Raw genomic sequence first — 12,031 nt, forward strand, 5'->3', positions numbered from 1 at the left:
TTAGGATTTTGTTGAAAGGTGCTCCAAATCCAGTGAGTGCATAACCTTTAGTTCACATGCCAGTTTCAAAAGAGGCCACGGATACCTAGCTGTCACAAAGATGCGTTCGAGCAGACAGGTAATATAAAAGAAGACACGACCCACCAATGAAGTAGAGTATCCTTGTGAACATAGGTCACTGAGTATGTTTACAGGAAATAGCAAGTTACGAGAAAGTTACATGGGGAACCAGTCCAACATGAAATCTTGAGCTACAGAAAAGATGAGTGCTAAAAAGTAGCATGATCAACCTTGGGGCTACAAATATGACTTTAACTTCAATGAGAAAACTGCATTCAACGCATTATTTGATTAGCATTTGAATATAGACAACTATCCATAGATAAGACCATATATAATATATCAAAGAACTTTGAAACTAAAGAAAAAATAAATGAGGGGAACAATCAAAACATGCAGGCAAGGACATGGTTGACCCCCTGCTTATTCTACTTATTGGTGACAGAGATCAGCTTCAATGGTCATCACTGCAGATGGCACAAGCTGAGTCGTCAGTTGCTATGCATATAGGAATCCCTTTTCGTTCAGGTACACTACCACTTGTTTGGCCATGGTACTAGGAGAAGGACAAACCCCATCTTTCTGCTTTATCTCAATCTGGGAATACAATTTAAAAAGGATATATTGAGATTTTGAATCACTAAAGCATGTATTGCTGGCTGATACATTTATTTTACATGCATGCACAAGCATATGACAGGATGCACCACAATATATCATGCAGATTTCACCTTTGAATGACAAGTACAAAAGATATAGTTAACTGGAAACTAAGTGCACAACATTATATAATTTGCCCCACCATTTTCTTTAGGCTGTGTTTTGAAAACCAAGGTCTTCCTTCACACTCACGACCTTAGATCCTATCCTGTATCTCTGGCCTGACCCTGGGTTGGGCCAGAAAACTGGGATTTGCTATGGTACATGAGGATCTCAGATTGGGGGATCTGAGATCCCCGTTTGAGGGAATGTCAGACATGGCATGGGGCCCATAACAGCTTCGATATTGAACCCTGTGCTTGGGGTTTTCAAACACGCCCCTAGTGTAAAATTGTAAACCTGCAAGAAATTCATCCTGATTGCAAGCAAATAAAAAAATTAATGCAAAGAGGATATTTCTGTACAGTGATAATGATAATAGTCGGAGGAGCATCCACAAAACAACGAAAATAACCATGACAGCAAAATAAAACAAAAGTGCCTATTCTTTCAGGAAAAATCAAAGAATAAGACTGAGCAAAACTTAAGAGGCCTGAGAAGAAGAGGCAGATCCATAGGCTAAAGAATACAGTAAGGCTGCTCAAATGATTTGAGACCACAAGATATCAAGCAACAGTACTGAACGACAGATTTATTGGGAAGTATTTTGACACAATCGAGTTTTGGAGAAGACAATTTGTAGCCAGAAATCACTGAAGTTGCATCTCATTCTAATTACTGCAAGATAGCTAAGCAACTGAAATCATCAAGTGCCCAGAAAACAGGATGTGACCACTTTGCAATTAGTGAAGGTGATGGAGTTTCCTTATTGTTCAAAAGGCAGCTTCAAGCAACAAAGGAATAGAATGCAAAATAGGAAGCACGCAAAGTATTTGTCCAAGGGAGCGCACACCACCAGATGCCAAATTAATCTGACCAAATTCATATCCACCGCCATACTCATACATGCATGCACTCAAGGTAAGGTTTATTTCTATGTGAAACATACCTCACAATTCAAGGGTGGCTCATATGGATCATCTATACCAGTAAAGCCTGCATAAAGAATATAAAGCATATCTTTAGCAACCAATCAAGAGTCTCAGTGAACAATATTGTAATGAATCCTCAAGGATTCAAAGATACAATGCCTACAAAGGGCAATAGCACAAACACAAACCCACAAAGGGGCAAGAGCACAAACTCAATAAAAAAAAAATATTATTTTTAATTCATAAAATGCACAAAAGATGAATAATACAAATGGGGACCATAAGTCCCATATATATATATATATATATATATATATATATATATATATATATATACAAAGTAGAGGGAAGAGAGAGAGACCCGACCCCTAGCTGGCCAAAATGACCACAATACCCTTGGACATAAATAAAAATAGAAACATTTAAAAAACCTAAATACAACCTAATAATAAAAAATATACATATATACATATATATACATGTACATTAACATACATATCTTACAAATATTACATCTTCCAAAAAAGAAAGTTATAGTTCAAGGCCTGAAAATCCTCCAAAACTCTCTGGAAGGCGAAACTTTGAGCTAATCTAAAGATGACAATGAATTGGACATTAGCACTATAGTGAAAATTTGACAACAGTTTTACTACAAGGTGGAAAGAACTATCATGTTTTACTTTTTTCAGTTGATTGATATAGTGGGATACCTTTCTGATCATTTTCTGAAATCATTATGCCATCAGAAGAAAAAAAAAAACTAAATATTTTGTTTTGAAAAAAAAATATTTGTTTTTTTGAAAGAAAACTGACTAGATACAATAGCAGCATTAAGCTACTAGAATACACAAAAAAACTGACCGGATTCTAATAGTAGCATTAGGTGGGGCTGTTTAATGGTTACAGGTTCTAATGATAATAACTCTTTGTTTAAGCAAGCAGTTGAACTATACCTTCTGCAGTTCTTACAAGTTACTATCAACACCATCCTACATTTTGATGTGAATGTCCAATCATGGAGTTTTGTCTGCACATCATGCATATTCCATGACATACCTTTAATTTTTCCATCACGTGCAAGCTTGTAAAGGCCTTTTGAATCTCTTGCTTCACATACTTCCAAAGGGAAATTCATGTGCACCTGCAAAGAACTAAAGATCAATACCAGTTTTAGATTTCAATGTAAAATTAAGGTCAAGAATCAACCTCAATGAAATTTGCATCTGGTAGCAGTGCACGACATGCATCTCGGTCTCTTCTATATGGGGATATCAAACTTGCAATACAGATAATACCAGCATCAGCGAAGAGCTTAGCCACTTCCCCTGAAATAAGATAAATAGGAATCTAGAAACCATAAAAGCAAAAGAGAAGGTAAATATGGTGCAAGTACAAAATCCAGTGCAGTGTGTTTGGCTTGCACTTGAGCTCATACAAGAAACCACACTAACGTGTTGCTGAGTGCAGCCATTTCAAACATCAAAACCATCATATCAAATATAAGATGAATCTTCTAGAAACGTTACCAATTCTGCGTATGTTTTCAGCACGGTCTTCAGCATTAAAGCTAAGATCCTTGTTCAGGCCATGTCGAACATTGTCACCATCAAGTATATAAGTAAGCTTTCCTCTACCATGCAGTTCTCGGCTTAAAGAACACGCCAGGGTGCTCTTACCTGAAATTTTGTGACAGAAGCATTAAAAAAGAAAATTTGAAATGCTTGGTATGGTAATAAGGAGGCAAGGAGCAAAATAATAAAAGAACAAAATACAACCATCAAAACTTGGATGGTACAGGTGCAAATGATCCACAAGTGACATTCATTCAACAGCTCCCGGCGAGTGGAGCATAGTTGGAAAACTCGGCGAGTCAACTCATGACTTGGCCAAGTTGACTTGTATTGGCGGCAACAAACCGAGTCAAAAAATTAGGTGAACTCGATTTAAACCAAATTCAGCCGAGTCCTTTGACTCAGCTGAGTTGGCCAAAACTTGAACGAGTCAACAAGTTTTAGCATTGACTTGGCCGAGTCAGCCGAGTCATAGCCATAAAAAAAAATCAAAAGTATAAAGCAAAGCACCATTTACTTTTGAATGGGGAAAATGGTAAATTGAAGGCATAGCCTTCAAGGATACATTTAGGGCCCTTACCAAAAGTAGGATATGTAGAGTTGGGTGGATGGAAGGCCTATTTATAATACATGTTGGATGGGCATTCCACCCCTTCCCATCGACACGGGACTATTTTTTTGCACGCAGATGACAATAGTACTAATGTACTATCACCAAGGTACGGTGCACTAGACACCAACGATAGCTTCTTCTAACTAGGAAAAAATATTGAACTTATAAAATATAATGTAGCCATAAAAAGTTCTATTAACTAGAAAAAAATATAGAACCCATCAATCAAAATATATTATGATATTCGGATGATTAAATTGTTTGTTTATATTTAATAAAAAATAAAAATATCTAAAAATTGTATAAGATATTAAAAAAAATTAAAGTTTTTTTAATATATATATATATATATATATATATCTGTGTGTGTGTGAGAAATTCATATTTCAAATGAATATACTCTTTAAAAAACGTTTTTGTATTTATGAAACATGTTTGTTATTATTTTTGATAAAATTAAATAAAAACCATGACTCTGTTAAAATGTAATTTATATATATATATATATATATATAAAATTCTTGTAATACCCACTAGGGGTAAAACAGTCTTTTCCTTATTTCATGCATATTCTTTTTTAATATGCTTTATAATTTTTTTGTATTTCCTAATTTCTCTTTTATTTGTTTTTATTTTTTACTTTTTTGACTTTTAGTCCTTGAGGAGCCCACACCATATAAATCGTCTTCCCTCAAAAAATTTAAATAAAATCTCACCCTTTGAATTATAAATCAAAAAGAACCTGACTACAATAGGTTAAGATTTTTTTTATGCGAAGGTTTTGTTCTAAACGATAAAAATGATAAACTTTCACCAAAAGCTATTCCTTGTGCATTTCTTGGATATTTCGAAACACAAAAATGTTTTAGATGTTATGATGTTAAAAATGATAAATTATATGTTTCTATAAATGTAACCTTTTTAGAAAGTGATACTATTTTTAAAGAATATGAACCTCATAGAAATAATATGGATTATACTTTTTTGTTTGAATTGTTATCAAGAAATGATGATGTTTCTGTTAAATTGTATCAAATCATGTATATATATATATATATATATATATATATATATATATATATATATATATATATATATATATATATATATATTCTTTATGTAGCCCCAAGGGCATTTCTATCATTTCTCCTTTTACGCATATTCACTTGTGAATGTGCATGTAACTTTTCTTCTTTTTTCCTTTTCTTTCTTCCTTTTTCCTTTTCTTTTTTCTTTTTACCTTTTTGACTAAAAGTCAAAGGAGGGGGAGACGTTGGACCCCCTCCAACAGTTAGATTTCTAACCGTTGGAGGAGCTCCAATGTCTAGTAGGAGCCCCTCCTTTTGGTCTCCTCATGTATTATAAATAGGGGTGTATCCCCACTATTGTAACTCATTCTTTTGGGAGCCTTTGTGATCACCTTGTAAAAGTATCTCCAACAAGATACTAAGATCAAGACCTTAATATTCTTGATAATAAACTCGACACACATGCACAATAAGAACACTTTAGAACACTTGTGCACAAAAGCACAACTCACAAAATCTCACAAATCCACAACGGCATAAAAAATATTAGAATCACTTTATTGAGCACTTGGGCTTTGACTCAAAGCCATGAGAAAATACAAAGGGGAGAGCCCCTTATTTATAACAACCAAAAGGGGCCTGGGAGGGGCTCCACTCATAGACGTTGGAGCCCCTCCAACAGTCACATTCTCATAGACATTGGAGCCCCTCCAACGGTCACAAATGTGACCATTGGAGGGGCCCAACATCTATTTAAGTGGGCCCCTCAAGATACCTTTTGGTACTTGAAAGAAAAGAAAGAAAAAATAAAAAGAAAGAAAAAATAAAAAATAAAATTAAGTTACAATCACATTCATAAGAGTGAATGTGTGTAAAACAGTGGAAAAGACTAAACTACCCCTACAACTAAACAAATAGAAATATATATTATAAGTAGATACATATACATATATATTAATATATGTATATGTATTACCTTATATATATAAAATATATATATTACATTACATGATTAATTACAGAATTTAACACCCCCCACAAACTTAGGGCAGGATGACCGAGAGTTTGCTACGAAGGAAGTTGAAGCACAGAGCGCACAAAGCTTTAGTGAAGAAATCCGCCAACTGATATTCTGAGGTGACATATGAAAGGTCAATGACTCCTTTGAGGTACGCCTCCCGAACATAGTGACAATCCATCGCTATGTGTTTGGTCCGCTCATGAAAAGTGTGATTCTTAGCAATATAAATCGCACTTTTGTTGTCACAACATAGCTTGGTAGGCCCTTCAATTGTGATCCCCATATCTTTCAGCAACTGATGAATCCATACAATTTCCATGGTAGTAGTTGTCATGACACGATATTCGGCTTCAGTTGATGATAGGGACACTTTTTGCTGCTTCTTGCATCTCCATGAAATCAATGAGTCTCCTAAAAACACACAAAAACCAATGGTGGAATAACGATTATTTGGGTCACCTCACTAATCAGAGTCAGTATAAACAATTAATTTTAAAACAGACGAAGAGGATAGAAAAACTCCCTTATTTAGAGTTCCCTTAATGTATCTTACAACTCGTAACATAGCACTCATGTGGACGGATGTTGGTGCATGCTAGAACTGGCTTGCAGTATGCACTGCATGAGAGATATCTGGTCTGGTAATACTCAGACGCATCAACGATCCTACAAGTTGTCTGTAAGGAGTAGGATCGGAGAGAAGAACACCATCATCAATCTTCATTTTAGCTCCTACTATAGCAGGAGTTTCACAAACCTTATCATCTGTAATACCTGACCTGTCAATAATCTCAAATGCAAGCTTAGTTTGAGACAAAAAATACCTTCTATGAGAGTATGACACTTCAATACCAAAAAATTAAGTTAGAAATCCTAAGTCAGACATTTCAAACCTATCCTTTAAAATTGTTTTTATGCTTTTAATCCCTTTATAATCGCTTTCGGTTATAAGCATGTCATCCACATATAAAAGTAAAATAACAATCCCTGCATTGGATTTTCTAACAAACAAAGCAGTATCAGTAAAACAGGATGAAAAACCATTTTCTAACATTACGGAGTTAAACCTATGATACCAAGCCTTGGGGGCTTGTTTTAAACCATAAAGTGTTTTTCGAAGGCGAAGAACTTTTCCTTTAGGAGACTCTATTCCAGGAGGAGCATCCATATACACTTCTTCATTTAGATCTCCGTTTAGAAATGCATTCTTAATATCCATTTGATAGATGTTCTACTTGTTGATCGAGGCAACGGTTATAAGACATCTGACGGTGACCATTCGAGCTACCAGGGCAAAGGTTTCTTCATAATCAATCACATATTCTTGACTATATCATTTTGCAACTAAACGACCCTTGAATCTCTCAAGGGACCCATCACTCTTAGTCTTAACCTTAAACACCCATCTACACCCTATTGCTTTCTTACCTTTAGGAAGGTCTTGAAATTCTCATGTTTTGGCTCTTCTTAGAGCTTCGAGTTCATTATCCATTGCGACTATCCATTCAGGACATTTTCGTGCTTCCTCGAAGTTTCTAAGTTCTATGTAAGAATGAATGACGCTTAGACAGGCTCTATGTTTAGGTGAAAAAGACTCATATGAGATGAACATAAAAGGGAGTTTTCTATGTCTTTCGATCCTACGAAGGTTTTCCTCACTTTAAGGAGCAGTCCCATTAGCATCATCATATCTTTCGAGGGCACTTCTGAAAGTATTTCTATCTCTATGAGTGTAGGTTATGGGATCTCTATGAGGTTCCTCATTGACATGTTGATGAAATAAAGAGGACACAAGACTAGTTTCATTATCACTTTGAGTCATTCTGATTCGACTCATCATCACTAGTTTCATCACCTTCAGTTAATAGATCAAACAGAAAAGAATAGTCTACATTCTCGTCATTAGATTCAAATTTTTCGAAACCACTGAGATTTTCCAAAAAGCTTACATTTCTAGAAACATATAGTTTATCATTTTTAATATCATAACACCGAAAACCCTTTAGAGTTTCGGAATAACCAAGAAAGGCACAAGGAATGGCCTTGGGGGAGAGTTAATCATTTTTATCAGTAAGGACAAAACATTTGCATCCAAAAACCCTTAACCTGCTATAATCAAGTTCTTTTTCGTACAATCTTTCAAATGGGGAAACCTTGTTCAAAATTTTTGATGGGAGTCTATTTATGAGATAGACCGGTGTAAGGGCTGCCTCAGCCCAAAGTCTTTTCGGAATATTCTATGAAATAAGCAAGGTTCTAGTTGTTTCAATGATATGTCTATGTTTTCGTTCTGCCAACCCATTTTGTTGTGGGGTTTTTGGACAAGATTTTTTATGGAGAATGCAATGACTTTCAAGATAACTTTTGAATTCATTGGAAAGATATTCACCACCGGAGTCGGTTCTAAGAATTTTTTAACTTCTATTGAATTGAATTAAAATCATCATATGAAATGTTTTAAAAATCGAAAAAACTTCATGTTTATGTTCTATGTCACAGGGATTCGGCTAGCAGGGTGTCGCACCCACGTCGACGCGACTCGACGCGGGTGCGGGTGCGGCACCGGGTGAGGTCAACCCGATCCTGGGTGCGTTGACCGCACCCAGGATCATTTAGGTCCTTTTTTTATTTTTATTTTTTTAAAATTTGCCCTATGAAATGGGCTGCGATTTTTTAAAAAAAAAAAATTCTGCTGACAGCAGCTGTCTGTCAGGGCTGACATCTGCTCTCTGTCAAGGCTGACAGTTGCTGTCTGTCAGGGCTGACAGCTGCTGTCAGTTTGTTTTAAAAAAAATTCAGCTGTCAGCAGAGGGAAACAACGATTTTTTTTTTTTAAAAAAAGTCTGCTGACAGCAGCTGGCTGTCAGCAGCTATCAACTGGTGACATAGCTGCTGTCAGCAGAAAAACCTGGGGGGGGGGGGGGGGGGGGGACAGCGACCCCTTTATATATATATATATATATATATATATATATATATATATATATATATATATATATATATATATATATTTTTTTTTTTACATTTTTGCCCTTGCCGCACCCCCGCACCCGGGTTTTTTGGAAGTGCCGAATCCCTGCACCCGCACCCGCGCCCGCACCCGCACCCATGTGACATAGTTTATGTTTAAGAAAATATATCCAGCTAAATCTAGTGTAATCGTCCATAAAAATAACATAGTATGAGAAACCTCCTTTAGATATCACCGGAGCCGAACCCCATACATCGGAGTGAACAATTTCAAAAGATTTTGTTGAAAACATGGATCTTTAAGTAAAAGGTAGGCTTTTCATTTTCCCAAAAGTACATTCATTAGATACAAAATTTTCATTACAAAGATGCTTAATAAAAGGCAAATAAGAGATTTTAACAATGTTGGGATGCCCCAATCTCTTATGTCATACATGAATATCTTTGTTTTGAGTAACATTACAAAATTGGTTCTTGGGAATTTGGAGAAAATCAACATAGTAGAGGTCTCCTCTCCTAGAGCCTTCCCCAATCAACTTCCCGGACTGGCGATCCTGTATCCAACATTTATTAGAAGAGAATTTTATATCGCAACCATAGTCCGAGAGTTGAGAAACCGAAAGTAAATTTAAGTTTAGTTTTGGTATAAGACGAATTTTTGGAATAAAGAACTCTTGTTTTTCAAAATTGCTCATTCCTTTAATTTCAGGAGGTGTTCCATCCGCCATTGAGACAAAAGATGGAAGAGAATTTTTAGAAAAATCGGAAAGAGAACAAGCACTTGGAGTCATGTGAAATGATGCACCGGAATCTAGGAGCCAAGATGTCTTACCGAGAGATGAGGAGGATGACATAGCGGCTCCAGAAATGCCTCTTTTGAGAAGAGGTTGTAGAGCATCCACAATTTGTTGAAGGGAAAGAGGCTCATTTGATGAAGAAGGTCGTTCCTCTGGTTGGGATGCCATAGCCGCGGCAAGTATTTTCTTCCATTTGGGGCAAATGGGTTTGATATGCCCGGGTTCTTTACAAAAGTGGCAAGTTAATTTGCTATAATCTCTTTTGCCATATCAATCATTTTCTCCTTGACCTTGATTTTTGAAATGAGGAGGTTTGTAGGACTTCACATTATTTTCGGGTCTTGACACAACATTAACCCCTTCATAATCATTTTGAGAAGAAGGTATAGCAAGGATGCTAGGATTATTCTTACTAATCCCCATACGGGTTTCCTCACCACTTAGCTTAGTGATTACATCTTCGATAGAGAGAGATGTGAAGGCGGATAGAAGAGAGGACCGAATTTGCTCAAATTCGGGTCTAAGACCATTTAGAAAATTGAAGAATCGATCTTCCTCTAGTTGTTTGTGTCTTAACTCAATTGCTTCTCCGCTCCAGAGCATAGCAAGCTCGTCTCAAATAGATGATAGTTCGGCAAAATAATCTCGAATAGACAAATTGTTTTGTTGAAGGGTCAATGCCTTCTTTTGGAGGTAATACTTGTGTGATAAATCCCTTGAAGTATACATTTTTTCAAGGTACAACCAAGCTTCGGAGGCCTTTTTGAACTTAATGATGTTGGCGTTGATCTTGGTTTCTACGGGCGAAAAAATCCAAGACAAGATCTTGAAGTTCTTCATTTCCCACTCATCATGCTTTTTTGAATAATCTTCTAGGGCTTTTTGTCTATCTTCCCCCTCAAGAATCTTAATATCCCCTTTTTCAATGATTGTAAGTTTGGGTTCGGGTTCCGGTATTGAACCTTAAACGTACCCCCAAAGACCCTTTCCTTTGATATGGGCTTCCATATTGCCGGCCTAAACATGATAGTTTGAACCACTAAGTTTAAAACCAAGGGAGAAGTGAGAGTCTTTTTCACCCATTAGAGAGGATAGAAGATAAAAAATAACGCGTACCTCAAAAGATTTTCAAGTCTTTCTTGATAAAAGAGGCTTCTAAAATATTGCCCAAAGAAGATGATCCACTTCAAACTCCAATAGCTTGAAGGCACGTTTTTTGAGGCACTTCAAAAATGAAGAGATGCACGATTCCCTTTCTTCAACGAGGTTCTGATACCATGTAAAAGTATCTCCAACAAGATACTAAGATCAAGACCTTAATATTCTTGATAATAAACTCAGCACACGCACAATAAGAACACTTCAGAACACTTGTGCACAAAAGCACAACTCACAAATGCACAACGCAATGAAAACACTGGAATCACTTTATTGAGCACTTGGGCTTCGACTCAAAGCCATGAGAAAATACAAAGGGGAGAGCCCCTATTTATAACAACCAAAAGGGGCCTTGGAGGGGCTCCACTCATAGACGTTGGAGCCCCTCCAACGGTCACAAATGTGACCGTTGGAGGGGGCCAACGTCTATTTGAGTGGGCCCCCCAAGGTACCTTTTGGTACTTGAAAGAAAAGAAAGAAAAAATAAAATTAAGTTACAATCACATTCATAAAAGTGAATGTGCGTAAAACAGTGGAAAAGACTAAACTACCCCTACGGCTAAACAAACAGAAATATATTATATTATATTTTATATATATATATAATAAGTAGATACATATACATATATATTAATATACGTATATGTATTACCTTATATATATAAAATATATAATATTACATTACATGATTAATTACATAATTTAACACACCCTTGCTCAATAGATTCAATCTTTTGCATTTCAAGTGTTCTCTTTGTACCTTTGTGTACTTTATTCAAGTGTTCTTGGTGTGTCTTTGTACACGTATCCCTTTGTAGAGCTTGTGCTTGTAGTGCACATCTTTGAAGATATTTTTACATGGTATCAGACCAAGGTTGGGGAGAAAAGAAGATCGTGTATTTTGTTCTCTCTATTAGGTGCCTCGAAAAGTGCGCCATCATGTTTTGGTGACCAGGGTAAAGACTAGTTTCTTCATTCAATATTTTGGAAGCATCCTACATCGAGTAGGACCTTATATCTCCTTGTGGTACGCATCTCTTCTTTTTCTTCTTCCCTCTAATGGGCGAAAAGGACTCGCACTTTTCTCTTGACTTCAAATTAAATGGATTTAATTATCATATA

The 12,031-nt window shown here is 36.1% G+C and overlaps 1 protein-coding gene across 1 annotated transcript in view; it reads right to left on the bottom strand.

Moving 5' to 3' along the window:
• Positions 1-307: 307 nt before the first annotated feature.
• Positions 308-12,031, bottom strand: part of LOC149842245 (adenylyl-sulfate kinase 3-like) — a 42,564-nt gene continuing 30,840 nt past the window's right edge. The window contains exons 3-7 of the mRNA XM_089999026.1: positions 3,278-3,427; positions 2,958-3,076; positions 2,808-2,892; positions 1,769-1,815; positions 308-657 (exon numbers count right to left, since the gene is read on the bottom strand). Of these exons, the coding sequence (XP_089855152.1) occupies positions 559-657; positions 1,769-1,815; positions 2,808-2,892; positions 2,958-3,076; positions 3,278-3,427 (500 nt within the window). The 3' untranslated portion in view covers positions 308-558. The remainder of the gene's footprint in view (positions 658-1,768; positions 1,816-2,807; positions 2,893-2,957; positions 3,077-3,277; positions 3,428-12,031) is intronic.

Source organism: Nuphar pumila, chromosome 3, assembly GCF_984573655.1.
Source record: "Nuphar pumila chromosome 3, dmNupPumi1.hap1.1, whole genome shotgun sequence".
Taxonomy (NCBI): Eukaryota; Viridiplantae; Streptophyta; class Magnoliopsida; order Nymphaeales; family Nymphaeaceae; genus Nuphar; species Nuphar pumila.